Source organism: Phodopus roborovskii, unplaced genomic scaffold (assembly GCF_943737965.1).
Source record: "Phodopus roborovskii unplaced genomic scaffold, PHOROB, whole genome shotgun sequence".
Lineage (NCBI taxonomy): Eukaryota > Metazoa > Chordata > Mammalia > Rodentia > Cricetidae > Phodopus > Phodopus roborovskii.
The window spans coordinates 52767301-52785615 of NW_026126480.1; the positions used below are offsets into that span (position 1 = coordinate 52767301).

Below are 18315 nucleotides of genomic sequence, written 5' to 3' on the forward strand. Positions count from 1 at the left end.
CCTCTGTCATTGATGCATAGAAGCCTTAAAAGGCCCACCTGTAACAGGAATCAACAAGATCCATTCCCAAATGTTTCTGTCTACAGAGGACCTGGAGATAGGCCTCTATCACCAGGCCAAGCTCAGTGGTGGAACCAGCAAGTCAGCCTGTCTTTGTCACAACCACGCTGACCATCATCCTGGGGAACTCCTGATCAGGGGAGCAACTCTGGTATGTTCCAGTGAAAACTGGGTGCCTGCAGTTCCCTAGGCCCCTCTCTGTGAGCCTCCTCTTCCACAGCCACTTTTACCCTTCTCTGTACTTCCAGCCCCCTTGGAGTAGTAAAGGGTTCAATTTCAGGACTCTGTTGGGAGGCCAGAGACATCTAGAGTTTTTTCAGTTGGTAGGTGTTGACACACTGAATACTGAGTATGGCCCTTCTTGGATCTCTGTCCAACACCACAATTGAGGTCAAGCTTGAAGCTCATGTGACTGGACTTTGCCTATCTTTGGACCTTCAAGACACTTCACGAGTTACACACCCTCCTTATATTCCATGCCACAACTTACTTCATGACCTGTCACAGACAGGAGACCCCTCCCCAGTTCAGGGACCAGGCCCCTCTCTGTTCTTCAGCGCTGCCTACATGAACATGTAGACAGACCTCAGACTCTCAGATGCCTCTGAGAGCAAAAAGCACTGTCTAAGATGTAACCAGAACAACTACATTCCAACAGAGTAAAGCTCCCTTACAGATCCATCCAATGGGGTCTACACAAATGGCAAGGTCAGATGGGTCACCCTGGCCTCGGGTCCTCATGATTGGCACCAGGATGAGCCAGCAAGCCAGCACAGCTTGAAGCTCATGAACACAGCATGCAGGATCCACTACAAAACAGGAACTGCCTGAGATTTTGAGTGGAATGTGTTATGATCACTGTACCGGTCAGTTCACCACACCGGCTCCATCTATGTACTGGCCTCCTGGTCTGTCTCTCCCTTAGGGCCTTGACAGAGGGAAGCCCATGCACAGGAGGACCTACACAGCAGGCACACACAGCTATCTAGTGGGGGGGAATTCATTCCTTGGGAACCGGGCACTCAAATATTCACAGGGCACAAAAGAATGGCAGTTATGTTTTAAAAAATTAACTTTATAAATATTTTCTCCACTGTACAAAGTTTTCCCAGCCCTGCCCACCCCCATCACTGTTCACATTTCTCACTTTTTAAAAATCCCAATTATATTTATTTTTTAAATCATAAAATATATTTTTCCTTTGTTCATATTTAAAAATATTTACAGGGAGGCAGCGAGGCCGGGGTGGGCGGCCGAGGTCAGGATGAGTCCGTGCAAGGGGACGGAGGGGGCGGGAAGAGGTGGCAGTAGCTTCTTTCAGTGACAGGCGAGGGTGGGCAGCTGTCTTCTGCAGACAGGTACTGGCTGTGGGGTGTGGGTGGTGGTGGGTAGGGGTCTGAGTCCGAATTCAAGTCCAGGTAGTATTTGCTAGTCTTCCAGCGACTGGTGCTGTAGTCGCTGTCACACACATCTGTGCTGCAAGGTGTCGTTGGGGGCGCCATGCCTCGGATAATGTAGGGCCTAGAGGAAACAAAGAGAAGGTTGATAGGTGTGCCTTTTATTGCTTGTCCTCAGCAAGTTTTCAGGGGGAAAATGTGCTGGGTAGCATAACCTGGACCTCACTTTTACTCTCTCCCTCTGCCTCCACAGCCAGAGCTCAGTAAGAACTAGGTCCCTGATCCATTTCCAGACAACAGGTCAGCAGAACTTGTTGGCTGACTTTGGGAAGAGCTCACTTAACCTCCAAACTTCTGTTTCTCAAAAGGAAACACCCATGCTTTGGGTATGCTTGTGCATATTCATATGTAAGCGTGAGGGTGCATGTACACAGGTATATGGAGATCAGAGTCTCCCTCCATCTCTCATCACTTTATCCTTTGAGGCAGGGGCTCTCATTGAACCTGGAGCTCACCAAGTTAGCTAGATTAGCTGGCCAGCAAGTGGCCCAGGATCCTGTCTCTGCCTCCCTGGCTCTGGGATTTAGGAGTTCTCTGCCATGTGTGGCTTTTTACTCCATTCCTAATGCTTGCATGACAAATCATCTCCCCAGCCTTATTTCTTAAAAGGTTTGTAAGGATGAGGTAAGATTCTATGTGGGACATGCTAGAAGCATTAAGTGCCTATAGGAGAAAGTATTTAATAGCTACTGAACACAATGCTCTTTTCTCTAACTGTTGAGGATATGTGGTTCTGGAACAGTTGTGACTTAAGTTAAAGCACCTTGACCTTGGAGATATCTCCCAGCCTCCCTGTGGCTGCCTGCATCCATCAGTGGCCCAGAAACTCTGTGTCAGGCCCTTGTGTTCTAAATGCACCAAAGTAGATATCAGGGTATCTTTTCAGAGCTTGGACCCACCATGCTGGAGTCACCATGAACAGGAACAGGAGGCTGAAATATTGGTAACACACACCTATGAAACTCAGCTTCAGCAAGGTCAAGCTATGGGAAGGACAATGCCTTGGAATAGGACCAAGAGCAAAGGCAGATAGGATGGGAGACCCAAGGAACTGGCTTTGCAGACATGGATATTTCTAGTCTGGGGACAGTGGCAGACAGGGCTGCAGGGTTAGTGACAACCCCAGATTGGCAGTGTAGGCTGCATGTTATACTTTGTCACTAGGAAGCCATTGCAGGCCCTTGAGCAGCAATACAGAAGAAGGGGCTGCAAGCCTGGGACAAGTCCAGTGCAAGACTTCTCAGAAATGGCTGCTAGATGGCAGGCAGGGCCACCCCGGAAGGCCCAGTAGGCCAGGTACCCAGGCCCTCAAGGAAAGTAGCTCCCCTGGGGCTAAGGCCCAGAATACCAAGAGGATACTATTAGTTTACCCATCCTTGCATACTTGGCTCTGATTATTTACTGAAACCACAGCAGTGTCCCTGGAACCTAGTTCTCTTGTATATTCTGTGGCCACTCTGTAGAATGTGGATTCTCTGAGCAATATGGCCAGCTGTTTTCATCAGAGCAGGTGTGTCCCTTATGGGGACCTATCATCGGTGGTCCTGCTGACCACCGATATTTCCTCATAGGAAAGGGGCTGGGCTGGACAGGATCACTGGACCCTCACCCATGGTTCCCTCTGAACCTCCCAGCCATTTATTTGCAATTCTGCTCTAATTGTGTTTTGGCCTGGGGTCTCAGGAAGGTTTTCTGAAGGGAAATTCTATCTATGCCACTGTCATCCATGCCAGGTGAAGACTTTCCTGTGTGGCACCTTTTGGGGGGGCTCACAATATTTTTCTAAGAAAAACCAATAAATTCACTGGTTCGCTGGTGTGAATATTGTTGGAATTATTTAGTTTATCACTGGGACCTTCTGAAGAGGGGTAGGGTATTATTTACATCAAGCCAAAATTAAAAATGCTTGTAACAGCACACTCCCTCATGGGACTTGCTCTGAGACCCCCAATATAAGTAACTTGTGGGTCAGGGTCAGGCTGAGATAGACCACTGTTTTGAGAAAGGAGCAAGAACCATCACCATCCCTTGGGCTGGGAAGATGACTGAGTGGTTAAGAACATGAATTGCTCTTGCAGAGGACCCAAGTTTGATTCCCAGTACTCACATCAGGCAGCTCACAACGGCCTATAACTCCAGTTGCAAGGGATGCTCCTAACCCCCTCACACATACACACAATTACAAAAATCATGCTAACAGATGTTACCCTTGTCAGACTCTGACCAGGGTCCATAGCCGGACTGGAACTAGCAAGGACTAGAGCTGGAGACCTGGGGCCTAAGCACTGTTTTTCTCACAATGAGAGTGACTACTCTGCTGGATTCCTTCAAGGCCATGCTCCAGGTATCCGAGTGACAGCAAAACCCATTAAGAAGATGTATTCACTTGGTGTCTGAACAACACTCAGCCTGCACTGAGCTCACACAGAAGCAGCACCAAGGACCCAGAGAGTAGAACAAAATGGTAGATAGAACCCATGAGACACATCCTATGGACAATGAAGATGAGGCCCTCTTCCCTACATACGGAAGACAGGGATGGACTCCTACCTGTATGGTCTGGCGGTAGCAGGGATGTTTGAAGAGTAAAACATGTCCATGTTGTACAGGGAGGGATCCGTGGCTGGGGATGGTGGTGGGTTCAGGATCTAAGGAAAGCAAGCAGAGGTTACTCTAGGCCTCCTTGCTGAACCATTCCTCCTTCAGCTTGCCAGCCTGGGGTCTGGGGCTGTGTTCTTAGCCCATGGTCCCACATCCTTCTAGAGCTACCAAACTTAAGAGAGCAGAAGGCAAACGTCAGCCATCTTCCCTGAAGGTGATGGTGGTCAGAGGCACAGGGACAGAGAACTTTCAAGCCAGCTGTCCTTGTCCCCCTCAGGCATTACTTTGCTGGTCAATAGAGACCCCTTAGGACCATGGCCAGATGTTTGGCCATGAGCACTAAGGAGGGGATGTCAGTAAGAGCCCTGGTCGCCTGCACCAGCATCGCTGTTGGTATCTCTGCAGATCCAGTGTATCTACCTGCCCCTGTGTGCATCTCTCTGCTTCCTCAGGAACCTCATGCTGATCGCACATGACTTCCACTCCTGCATCTCCTGACATTGCCTGTGACCTAGCGCCTACTCAGGATGCCCCAAGTCCCTGCAGGAGCTCTTCCCGACACAGAGGTTGGATGATGAAGGAGTGGCTCCACCCCGTTCTCGAGGGGCTTTGCTTTCACCCCAGCTGTGATAAGAAGAAAACAAACTGGACTGTGAGAGTGATCCTTGCTGGGAACTGGTGGCAGGCATGTCTCAGGATGACCCTGAATAGATCCTGAGTGCTGTGGCCCAATCGATGGATCAATCCCTAGATGAAAAGTAACAGGGCTGGGTGATGGTGGCATATGGTCTTAATCCTAGCACTCAGGAGGCAGAAGCAGGCAGATCTCTGTGAGTTTGAGACCAGCCTGGTCTATAGAGTAAGATCTAGGACAGCCAGAGCTGCAAAGAAACCCTGACTCAAAAACCCAAGGGGGAAAAAAAAGGAAAAATAATATGAAAGCAAAAAGGTATAAAAGAGGGCTTACTTGGAAGAAGTTTGTCCCTGGGGGAAGCACCGCATCCCAGCCCCTTGTACCCCTTTCTCTCTCTTCCTATTCATGAAATACTCTGCTAACTTCTCTCACAACCATGATGGCTGGCCCAAGAGCACAGGGTCAAGGAATTCTAGGCTGAAGTCTATGAACCCCTGAACCCATGAGGCAAAATAAACCATTCCTCCCTTCAAGTTGTTTGTGTCAAATATTTCCTCAGGGAACTTCAATCCTGCATTTAGACTAGTGGAGTGTTGACAGCAAGTCTTGCAAGTGTGGCCCTCTGCTGGCAGGAAGGGGAATTGTCCTCTGTAGCAACAGAGGTCAAAATGAGAGACTAAGGCACCCAAACAGGGGGCCAGACTCAGTCATCGAGATTGGGACAGCTCCTAGGGACCCCACCTGTGACATAGAAGGAACAGTGCCAGGGAATCTCATCTGCACCCACTGAGGAATGTGCCAGGCTGTGGCTACCAGGCATACTCTTCCTAGGGATGCACACAGGATATACTGAGCACAAGCCACAGGGGGGGCTAGGTAAACACTGCTACCAGCAAAAGGCCAGGCTCAGCGGGAACTCTTCAGGAGATCTTATTTCACTTTACTTAATTCTATTTATTTATGTATTTGTTTTTGGTTTTTGGTTTTTTTTTTTTTTTTTTTTTGAGACAGTAGCCCCGTCTCACCACATACACCTGGCTTGGCCTGGAATTCTCACTTTGTAAACTTGGGCTAGCCTGGAACTCAATATGTGGGACCAGATTAGCTTCAAAGTCACAGATACCCATCTGTCTCTGCCTCTCAAGTACTGGCTGGATTAAAGGTGTATATAGGCTTGCTGAATTTTATTTTGAAGACAGGCTCTAACAATTTAGCCCAGGATAGCCTCATACAAATGGCAATACTCATACTCTGCCACTCACATGCGGGGATTATAGACATGAGCCATAATGAGCTGCTAAAACTGTCCTGGCAACTAACCTCAAAATACTATACTTTGTATGTGTGGTACTAGAGACTGAATCTAGAGCTTAAAGTGTCGATCTACCACTGAGCCACAGCCACAGCCTGCCAGTGAGGTTTCATAAGCCTTTTGGGTTTATAAAAACACAGATATAAATTGGTAAAAATCCATGTTCAAAGGATTGAGTCTGTGCCCTGATTATACTAGACTGCTGTTACAGAACTTCTTACCATGTGAGAAACTGGGGGTGGGAGGTATTATCCCCTAGAGTTGAATATAAATCTACAATGACCAAAAACTAGGGAGAAAAAACCCACTTCGTCTTGACAGAGAAAATTAAGTTCATACCTTAAAAACACATGAACTATCACTCAGAACACACACAAAAAGCCTCCTACAAAAGTTAGGAGTGGTGGTGCATGCTGGTAATCTCAGGCACTTGGGACACTACAGCAAATACAGTTCAAGACCGAAGTGGGCCACACAGCAAATACAGTAACAAGGCCAAGAGAACCCACAAGGTGTGCCTCAGGGAGCTCTGTTTGGCCTGGGGCTCCTTTGTGGCAACTTTCTCCTGTGGTCCTGATTACCGTGAGAGTGCCGTGATGCAGGCTGAGGTAGCTACTTCTGCAGAGCCGGCTGTGGCCTGTCCTGAGGAACCCACTGAGAAGAGCAGGGCTGCAAGAGACTGTAGCGCCCTGCTGTCTCTGCCCACCAAATGGCTATGTGAGGCTGCAGAGAGATGCTGACCTCTAAAAATAGGCTCTGGGGCTTTAAGAATACTCAGCTCCTGTCCTGTCACCCAGAGATAACACTGTCCTCAGCCCCATCTGACCAGGACGAGGGGAGGCATGCACGATAAGGAGAAGAAAACACACACACCACGAAAGGGAGGGGTGAGCCCTTGGCGATGCAGGCTCCCTAGGGAGACCCTGGAAGGAGCACAAGGGGCTGTCCTGGCCCTGTGGAAGTCGTCATAACTGGGTTGGGTGAAGCAAAGCACTTATGGAACACACAGTCAAGCACCATGGTGTCCAAGGACACTGCTACTACAGCTCCCTCACTGTGGCTTTGCCCTCTAGGATTTGATACCACAGCCAACCTAGGCCTGAAAATACTAATATCTGTCCATACTCTAATCCACCTGCCTGTGCCTCCCAAGTGCTGGAATTAAGGGTGTGAGCCCCCAGAAACTCATAAAAAAATTATTGTATCGATTTCTACATTGGGGGCAGGCACACGTGCCCTACCTAGCATGTGTGGAGGTCAGAGAACAACCTGAGAGAATTGGTTTTCTCTTTCTGTCATGTGCATTACAGAACTGACCTCACAACAGCAGGTTTGGTGGCAAGCACCTTCCCCCGTTGAACCATCCTGTCAGCCTGGTAATAACTGACTAGAGGATATTATTATGATTATTCAGGCTTATTAGTAAGCTACAGACATCTTCCTGTTTCTAATATATATTAGACTTGACCACAGGTCTATGAGCACAGGAAAAAGGCAGTGTGTGAATGTCTGACACTATCCACGGTTATGAGTGTCTGTGGAGTGGGGGGAGGTGGAGAATGTGATGCTGGCGTGTGCCCCACAGATAAGGGAGAAGTACTGCATACAAACTCACACAGTGCAGCAAGCCACCCCGAGCTGCACTCTTAGAAACAGGGTTCTTCCTCAGCTTGCCTTAGGGACAGGCATACCCTCATGGGAATGGGCTGGTCAGTCACTCTCTGCAATCCCTTCCCCACTACTCAGATGAAAGCTGCAGAGAATATTTTAGCCACAAAAACCATCCTGTCTAGCTGTCTGTCTTAAAGTGATAATAATCTGTTTTCAAGGAATTGAGGCCATACATAATGTGGACCACAGATATTCCTGGTAGGGACAGTGAGGGGGGGTTCGCTTGGACTACACGGGCCCAGCAAGGCTGGACCATGATGCAAGGTGAGAACACAACCTGGATGCCAGAAAGTCCTAGGGGTAACTGTGGAATGGGAGATGAGGGTTCTGCTTCTTTATTTCTTTTATACTTTAATTTTGAATTTTTGTTTGTTTAGACAATGTCTTCTTATATAGACAAGGCAGGCCTTGAACTCATAGAGATCATCCTGCTTCTGCTTTTCAAGTGCTGGGATTAAAAGTGCACACTGCCATACATTTTGGTGACTGAGACAGAAGATAAGCATCTCAGACTGTCTTCAAACTCCTTATATACACAAGGATGACCTTGGTTCCTCATTCTTCTGCCTCTACCTCTATACCCACCACGCCCAGTCTGCGCTGAACTAGGAACAGAGCCCAGAGCTTTGTACATGCACTCTACAACCTGAGCCACATCTCTTTTTGTATATGTATATACAGACCATCTAGATAGCCATTCTTTTATATACAGAAAACAGTGAAAATAAACAAAGGTGGGCGGGAAGGGGGGGGATCATATACCACTGTTCTCTGAGGCACTGGAAGAATTACTAGCTCTAGAAAGATCTTCCACCCAGGAAGTCTCCAGAGCTAGCACTGATGAGAGTCTCCCACTGTTACCCACCGCCTGATTTACTCACCGGTGGATATAGTGTGGCCTTTGTGCTGGACGAGCTGCTAGATGAGGCCCCAGTGACATGATTCCGATCATAGAGGGGCACGCTGCCCCGCCCCCCCACCAGGCTCATGGAACTCATCATGGATTTGCTGCATGGGATGCCTGTGGGGAAGCCAAAACAGGTCAGAATGGGCAAACTCCCACCTTGGGTTCTGATGCTATAAAACTCCTATTCAGGTCATTGTGCCCCAACTGACACTGTCTCTCCCTCATGCAGGTATTTGGCTACACCAGGGCAAGCTATTCAGGTCTCTATAAAACATGCAGACTCATAGTAACTCTTGGGAAGCCTGCAGAAGGGAACCCTTTAGGGGCTGAGTACAGAGCATACCACACAGACAGAGAGAGCCCAGCAATCTTGAGAATGCTGAGATGGTGATACAGTTGCAGCCCCTGGCAAGCCCTGCCCTCCACCCACAAGATGATCCAGGTCATATCAACCTCTGGATACCATAGTCCAAGGACTCTGGCTTAGTGAGGAAACAGAACAGGCCAGGAGAGAGGAAGCCAAGGCTCTGTAGGTTAGGGCAGTTTCCATGGTGGCCTGAGAGTGAACAGGCAATTTCAGCCATCATGAGGCCCAGAGATGGGCACACCACTCTACTGATAGGATCTGAGGCAGAAAGTGTTGCCCCTGGGCACCTGTGGACACAAACTGTACTTCTGTGGGTGGCTCTTCCCAGACAACTTAAACAGATCACATCCATCATAGAGAACGCTTCAGGCTCCTTACCTGGGAAGGGACCGTGCTGAGAACCGCCTGGGGCTATGAAGTTGAGAGGCACGTGAGGGGTTCCACTGACATACTCATGGGGAAAGGGCCCACTGGCCCCCGTGTAGCGCTGGCACATCACTCTCTGGCAGACAAAGTAGACCCCACCCATGACAAAGAGGGAGAGGATGATGCCAATGACAGGGCCGATGGCACTGCTGTGGGCTGGGATGTCATCTGAGGGTGGCTTGTTGATTTCTGTTGGACAGATCACTCACATTAACCCCAAAGTGATGGCTTCCCACAGGGAACATGCTGTGAACCCTAGAGGGGCTGCTTTGCCCAAACCCCAGGACCTGCAGGAAGGAGCAGGTGAGCTGGGGTCATGAGATATGGCTCACTTTGGGACCACGCCTGCTGCTCCTGGGCCTGCCAGAGGGCTCACCCCTTTTCCTGCCTCCTTTCCAATGGCCTAAACTGTGGCCCCCAATGCTTTGGCAGCAACATGCTTGGTGGAGGCTGGCAGCAAATATTCCTGACTTAGCCCATGTCATGTATAAGAGAGTTGGATGGGGTGATCTGGAGTTGGGTGTGAAAAGCTGGGTATCAGTCACAAGGGTATACTGGGGGCAGAGCAGCTCTTATATCATCCCAATTGCAAGGCTACCAAAGTATGAAAGATGTGTCCCTGTTTCAGCTAGCAAAAGTGTGTTTATCTTGGGACCCAACATTCCCAAGGACATCAACTCCATTCCTTCTTAACTGCCCACAACATGAAAGAGCTCGGGAAAATTTTTTGTTGTTGTTTTCCCCTGATGTCCTTGAACCAGCTCTTTAGACCAGGCTGGCCTTGAACTCACAGAGGTTCACCTGCATCTGCTTCCTAACTGCTGGGATTAAAGGTGTGTGCCACCATTACCCGACAGAAAAAGCTGTTGTCTCAGAAGATGGAACCTGAGTGTGAGTGTCAGCAAATACATCAGGCCTATGGTAGCCCATGAACAGACCTTATCAGATGGGGCACCTGCCCAGCAGAAGAAAGAGGGCATCAGCAACTCTGACTTTGCCACCTAAGCCAGGACACTCAAGAGTTAGCGACCAAAGCATCTAAGCTGTGAGGTTTTCTGAGTACACTAGGAAACTTCCTTCTCACAATATGCCCTCTTCTCCAGCAGCAAGGGTCTAAGCTCTGGGTCCCAATGTGGTAGAAGATGGAGTAGCCCCAGACAAAAAAGCATTACACCCTTTTTGGAATTCCAGTTCCTTCCTGTCTAATTGATAGTGTTTAGGAAGACTTCCCTGACTGCCCTGACCACGTACTATCTAGCACTAACACTTACATCCTAAGGTATTAGTCCATGTTACTGAAGGGTTATGTATGGTATATACATATATGTACATGTATGTATATGTAATTTATATAAAATGTGTACACTTTTCTTGGGCCACATGCAAGCTCAGGGTTCCTGGTTGTGGGGCAGATGGTACCAAGTAAAGTCAGAGGCGCAAAAAATATGGCTGCTCCTGAGGCACAACAAACAGCTCAGTGAGACAGACTGCCTAGTGGGTCTATCTCTGCCTCTGGCCTTGCCAGGACTCCATCCCCAGTTAGGACACTCCACAGCTCAGCTTCTGTTTCTATCTGTTGTCTCTCTCTGATGGTTAAGTGTTGTCAACTTGATACAATCTAGGATCACCTGGGAAAGTCTCAGAGAGGGACAGTATAGAACAAGTTGGCCTGTGGGTACATCTATAGGAAACTGCTTTGATTACATTAACTGATGTGAAAAGATCCAAAGTACTGGGGGACCGCCAGGAAGCACTCACCACACATGAGCTCGTCAGATCCATCAGCACAGTCAGGGAAGGAGTCACACTGCTGCTTGATGAGGACACACTGGCCACTGGCGCACCGGAACTGATTGGGCAGACAGACAGCTGTGGGGGGAGAAAGGGCTGGTACTCAGAGGGGCTGGAGGGCAGCAGCTGTGCCCAGTCCCAACCCCAAAGGTCTGATTCGAAATTTGGAGTCAGCATGAATGTTTTCTAGGACCCATCGAGGAAAGATCATGGAAAAATCTGTCTCACCCCAGCACAACCTCTGTTCCAAAATCTGTTCAATGCTGGAGTTAACAAGGATGTGAGCCTGACAGTAAGGAAGAGACCTTGATGCCAGTCTCCCCACAGAAGGCATGTAGCCTGAGTCAGAGACAGCAAAGAGCAAAACCAAACAGCCTCAGGTCCAATACCAAGCAGGTGGGGCTGGAAATGGAGTTGGCAGGGATGTCATTTCTTCAGGAGAGGTGGGCTGGGGGAGTAAAGCCCAGAAGTCCATGAAGCTAGAAGTCACACTTGTGGGAACAAAGGCTATCTCTTGTATTATGCGAGAGGAGGGTGGGCAGGGAAGCCTGATGAGTTACAGCACCTTGAGGAACACCTGGGTGCTTGGGCACTCTCTCCCACACCCTCATCTGGACCCTCTCCTGACATGCCCATGCCCCAGGTGCCTGACCTGGGAGAAGAGACAAGGGCACGTTGTCCTTCCTGGAAGTGGGGGCCAGCACCTACGATTAGTGATCTGTCTCACACCAGGAAGAGTGTGGTCAAGTGAGAGGGATAAGGGAAGGATAGATTCTAATCTGGTTGCATATGACAATCTGAACTAGAAGCAGGCACTATCCTGGCTCTGCAACCAACTGTGCTGTTCCCCTGTCTAGCACGAGAATGTCCACATGTACAGGAGTAACTGGGCCAGGCATGCCAATGGATCCTTATTTATAGACATAAGCAGCAAGCTGGGTTTGGCACAAGTCCTACCATCTGCCAACCCCTGGTTCATGGCCTCCACCAGACCCCTCAGAACACTGGTGAGACGCAAAGCCATCATCACAGCCACATAGAGAAACCCGCCAAGGTCACTCCAGGCCTCATGCCCTGAAGAACATCTGTTCACACTGAATGAGGGTGGAGGACAGTGGCAGATAGCTCATGAGTCATCAACAACATCATCCAACAGCTTCGGGCAGAGACAGTAAGAGTGACCGACAGGAACAGCGACAGATCTGTGCCTATGGTGCTGAAAACATGTGGCAGATGACCAAGGACAGTGCAGGTCATATATTAGAGGGACATGAATTGCAAGAGCAAAAGAGATATTTCATTGGAAAAAGCTAAAGGAGGCTCAGTGAGGGATGTCTGCAGTTAGGAGCACTGGCTGTTCCTCCAGAAGACCTGGGTTTAATTCCTAACAACAAAATAATTTTATGGTTGGGGGCCACCACAACATGAGGAACTGTATTAAAGGGTTGTAGCATTAGGAAGGTTAAAAACTACTGCCATACTAGATGAAGACGCTTAGAGCCAAGCATGATGACCTGATACCTGGGACCCACACGGTAGAAGGAGAAAACTGGCTTCTGTAAGATGCTGCCCTCACCTTCACAAATACAACGTGGTGCTCAAGCACATGAGCACACACAGACATGTCCTAAAGAAAAGGCTGAGAACATAGCTCAGTTGATACACTGCTACCATAATATGCAGAAAGTCCTGGGTTTGATCGTAAACAAAGCATAGAAGACTTGTGGTGCCTATAATCCTACCATTCAAGAGGTAGAGACAGAAAACTCAGGAGTTTAAGGCCAGCCAGCAGTAGTGGTGGTACACACCTTTAATCCCAGCACTTTGGAGGCAGAGGCAGGTGGATCTCTGAATTTGAGTCCAGCCAGGTCTACACAGCAAGTTTCAGGACAGCCAGGGCCACCCAATAAACCTGTCTCAAAAAACAAAACAACAAAAAGTTTAAAGCTACCTTTAGCTACATAACACACTTAAGGTTAGCCTGGCCGACACTAGAACCTGTCTCAGAAGAAGAAAAAAGATGTCTTTATGAAGCTCTTGCTGATCAAAGTGGCCCAGGTGGCCAGCATTGTCCCACAGATGGCACAAAGCTGCACAATACTGCCTTTGAAGATGAGACTGTAACAGGGTGAGAGCCATGGCAATACCTAGCTGACTACTGGATTTACCTTGAGTTTCTGTAGGAATCACTACCAAATGTGGAAATGTGAGTCTCAGCCTGTCTTTAAGTCAACTACCAGTAGGATGCAGCATTTCTTCAGGGTGTGCCTAAAACTCACTTCCTTTATTTCTATCAAGCAGACCTTCCTATTAGCTGTTTCTAGCACCCCTACTTGAGAAGGGCAAGATGGAGCCTCATGTTTGGTGTACAAGAGGGAAGGACAAATGGCTTTGGCAGGGCCTTACCATCACAGTTAGCTTCATCAGAGCGATCCTGGCAGTCGGCCTCGCCATCGCAGCGCAGACGCAGGTCCACACACTGGCCTCGGGCGCAGGGGAACTGGGAGGAAGAGCACACTGGGCAGCCTTCCTCATCGCTCTGGTCGGCACACTCGGGGAAGCCATCACAGCGCCAGGCTCCAGGGATGCAGTCAATCTCACCAGTGGCACATGCAAACTGATCAGGGGAGCAGGTAGGAGGCTCTGGAGGAGGGAAGGAGACCACAGTCATACATGCACAACCCAGAGAACCAACCACACAACTGCAGGAAGCTTTGGGACAGGCTTTCTTGTATTAGGTTGAACTTCTGATCCTCTTGCCTTTACCTCCTGAGTACTGGGGTTACAGGTATGCACCATGCACTATGCTACAGACTGAACCCAGGCCCTTGTGCATGTGCTCTACCAACTGAGCTATATCCTCAAGGCATTTTCTTTTTCTTTGTGTGTGTGTGGTGCATGCGCCTATGCAGACATGATAGCTTCCTTCTAAACCACTCTCCACCTTATTCCTTTGTGAGTCATCATATGGTTGCTGGGAATTAAACTCAGAACGTCCGGAAGAGCCTCCAATGCTCTTAACCACTGAACCATCTCTCTAGCCCTTCACTTTATTCCTTTGAAACAAGGTCTCTCACTGAACCTTGAGCTAGGCTGGCAAACAGAAACTCTAGTGATACTTCTCTCCTCATAGCACTAGGGTTACAGGTGCCACACATGTTTTGAAATGGCTGCTGGTGATGAACTCAGGGATTCTTGCTTGCAGAACAAGGGTTCTTACCCACTGAGCCCCCACATATCTTTTCTATGATAAAGTTCATCGACTAACTAGGAATTTTGATTTAGATAACTAAGGCATCCAACACAGTAAAACAGGGTGGGAGACCCTAGAAGTTTCTTCCTTCTAGAAGCCTCTATCTCCTCCTCTCTACACCCACGTGCCACATGCCAGGGCCATGGGGAAGAGAAGGCACATGGCTAGGGCAGCCCACACAGGGAGTAATGGGCTGTGCTACTGCTGAAACCATGAAGCATTTTAGGGCCCGCCCTGCCTGCCTGACTCTTGTGAGCCACAGGGCTCACATTTGAGAATCTCAGCAAACCCTGCATTCTGTGATCAGACAAGTGGCCACAGAAGATTGCAAAGTGCCTGTGTAGAAGACACACATCAGTCAAGCTGAGTGTAAAGGCATGTGCCTATAATCATAGCCCTTGGGAGATGGAAAAGGATCTGGAGTTCAAGGTTAACTTTGACTACATCGAAAGCTCAAAGACAATATGGACTGTGGGAGAGAGACACTGTCTCTAAAAAACAAACCAGAAGAAGGGATTTGAAGTCTTATAGTGGGTTAGTGACAGAGGGGCACATGCTCCCAAGTGGAGAGTCAGGCCTGGGTACATTGCCACTGCCCTAGGCAGGGAGGCTCAGGTATCCACGGGAGCCACACAGCAACATTTTCAGAACACAAGTCTGTGTAAGTCACCAGAAGAGAGTGGACAAACACAAAATGTCTCTCTGCTCTTGGCCAAACTCTAGGGTTTGGCTTGTCAGGCAGTGTAAGAGATGCCAGGCCGTTCCCTGAGCTCCTGGGGCCACAGTCAGTCTGCCAGGTGCAAGACGAGCCATTAAGAGTCTATGTGCTCAGCCAAAGCCCACAGTGTACAAGGTGAGATTGTGGCCAAGGATGAAGCCTGACCCCCACCCCCCAAAAGCTCACGGAGGACAATCACAGTTGAATGCAGCCCTGACCATCTGGGGTTCCCAGGTCATAGAAGAGAGGAAGGAAACCCCAGAGGCAGGATTCATCATGGTGACATTGAAGACTACCACTTTTTTATTATTCTCCACAAGTCATCTATTACTTAAAGCAATCAAGCCTGCCAGGAAGATGCTCTCAGTCTCACAGAAGGGGAAATAGAGGCTCCAGAAGGTAAGTGTCCATCTGAAGGTCATTCATCTTAGAAGTCAGAGTCCAAGATTTGAACCCAGGTTTTCCTTGACTTGATTCTTGATGACATGCCACCATCACAACCACATAGCCCCAGGGGAATAAAGAGAGGGGAAGGAGAAAGGCCAGAAGCACAGATCTGTTACTAGAGAGGCTTTAGGAACAGTTCAAGGCTCTAGCTGCTTTTGCAGAAGAACTGGTTCAGTTCCCGACACCCATCTGGAAGCTCACAACTGCTTGTAACTCCAGGACCGTGGGATATGATAACCTCTTCTGGCCCCCATGGACACTGTAGGTATTTGGTACATAGACATAAATGCAGGTGAACACTTATGTACAGAAAATATATTTAAAAATCAGTCATAAGAGCCAACAATCACTGGGCGGGGGTAGCACATGTCTTTGGTCTTAAACCCACTTACAACCCCCCAACCCCCGGGAGCGGGGACAGAGGTAGGCGAAACTCTGTGAATTTGAAGCCAGCCTGGTCTACACAGTGAGTTTCAGGACAGCTAGGGTTGTTATACAGAGAAACACTTTCTTGAAAAAAAAAAAAAAAAAAAAAAAAAAAAATCCTGTCAGTAACTGACAGTGAACTAGGGTGGTCAGAAAGGATGCAGATAACTGACTAGTACTATCAATCAACTGGAGCTAATATATCTTTCTAGAAGATTCCACCTGACAACAGCAGAATACCCATTCTCCTCAAGGGCACATAAAACACCAAGACAAAGCCCAGAAAATTTGATGGCCATAAAGGACACTTCAATACATTTAAAGAACAGAAACCCCACAAGGAAAGCTCTTGTACCCCAGTGCAATTAGAGTAGAAATTAAAGCAGAGATAGCTGAGACATTCCTAACTATCTAGAGACCAAACAAATCCTTCCGGCAAGAATACTTACCATTGAGCCAACACCTCACAACTTTTAAACAACACATGGCCAAAGAAGTTGCCTCTCAAGATTTTTAAAAAATATTTCAGCTACTGGAGTGGAGATCAATACACACCACACAAGCCTGAGACCTGAGTTCAATTCTAGCTAGCACCCAGCGTAAAAAAGCAGGTACAATGGCACAAGCCACCCAGTGCTGGAGATGCAGAAAGTGGAGGGCCTCTGGGGTGACTGGACAGGCAAGGTGGGAATAATAGCTCAGATCAACCCTTGGCTCCACAGTACATGTTCACACACAGAGATAAACACCCACACACCTGGACTATCTGAAAACTAAAATACAATGCATTAATATCTATGAGATGCAGGAAAAGCACACCTAAAAATGTTAAAAGGTGGGGGACTCTAAGTAAAGACATGACTGCTTTGGAGATTAGATGCCATAGGGAATGTCATCTTAAAGCATGCAGGGCAGTGAAGTGGTTCCCTATTTAAAGTCCCAACAGAAGGCATCAAGGTCTCACTCACCACCACAGGTCAGCAAGTTCTGCAGGAGCACGAGGTGGACTGGGCACGAGCAACGAGGTGTTCCATCACCCTTGGCGATGCAGATGTGAGAGCAGCCACCATTGTCTCGAGCACACGGATGGGCTGCTGTACAGACAAAGCAGAATGGAGTAAGGTCAGGTACTCCCTTCCTGCTCAGAGTTCATCATGTGCAGAAGGTGAAAGCTAGACTCCTACTGAAGACTATCTCACTGATGCCTTCAGGAGCCCAGCTGATCAATACTCACATGGAAACTGATATAAAAACCGAGTCTCAGGGCTGGAGAGATAGCTTAGTGGTTAAGAGCACTGCTGCTATTCCATAGGACACAGGGTTCAATTCCCAGCACCCACATGGTAGCTCACTACTGGCTATAACTCCAGTTCAAGGAGGCCCAACACCCTCACACAGATAGGCACACATGCAGGCAAAATGTCAATGCACAGAAAATAAAAACTACTTTTTTTCTTAAATAAATGGAGTCTGGCAGCAGTATTATACTATGAACACACAGCTGTCATGTTGCCAGCACTGAGATCAACCCAGTTGCAGACTTTGAACAACAGTATACCCAGACTGTCTACCTAGACCTACACCAGCTCCATTCCCACCATGGCTCTACACTGTCTGCTATTACAGTGGATGTGTCCATGTCCTGACCCCTATGACCCATAAGCATGAACTTAACTGAAAGCAGAGCCTTTGAAAAGATGTAACAGGTAAGAAATCTCAGGAGAAGGTCATTGTGGTGATAGAGTGCTTTAAACCCAACGACAGAAGAAGGGTTGGTGCAGAACTCTGGGATTGAATTCAGAACTTCGTGTATCCTGGGCACCCTTTACCAACTGAGCTATAGCCCCATCCCTAGCTCAGAGCTTAGGTTTTTGCTTTGTTTCATGTGTGTGGTGTGTGTGCATGTGTAGGGGGGATTTACATATCTGTACAAACACAGAAACACACATATACACAAACACACACACACACAGGCCAACAAAAGGATGCTGGCTGCCCCATCATTTTCTGCCTCATTTCCTTGAAGCACAGTCTCTCACTGAACCTGGAGCTAGGCTGACCCCTACAATACTCCATGACCCCCTCTCCCAGAGAGCTGAGGCTATAGATCATACTGAGATTTTTTATGTAGTGCTAAGGGGATTTGAACTCAGAACCTCATGCTTGCACAGCAAGTGCTCTTACATAGTAATTATCTCTCTAGTCTCCCCATTCCCCTTTCTCTTAAAAAGGTCTTACTATATAT

At 48.3% G+C, this 18315-nt stretch overlaps 1 protein-coding gene across 1 annotated transcript in view; it reads right to left on the reverse strand.

The window, feature by feature from the left end:
- Positions 1-1114: 1114 nt before the first annotated feature.
- The window catches only part of Lrp5 (LDL receptor related protein 5), a 100225-nt gene continuing 83024 nt past the window's right edge, over positions 1115-18315 (reverse strand). The window contains exons 17-23 of the mRNA XM_051193516.1: positions 17039-17164; positions 13633-13869; positions 11194-11304; positions 9388-9624; positions 8617-8756; positions 4068-4165; positions 1115-1581 (exon numbers count right to left, since the gene is read on the reverse strand). Of these exons, the coding sequence (XP_051049473.1) occupies positions 1320-1581; positions 4068-4165; positions 8617-8756; positions 9388-9624; positions 11194-11304; positions 13633-13869; positions 17039-17164 (1211 nt within the window). The 3' untranslated portion in view covers positions 1115-1319. The remainder of the gene's footprint in view (positions 1582-4067; positions 4166-8616; positions 8757-9387; positions 9625-11193; positions 11305-13632; positions 13870-17038; positions 17165-18315) is intronic.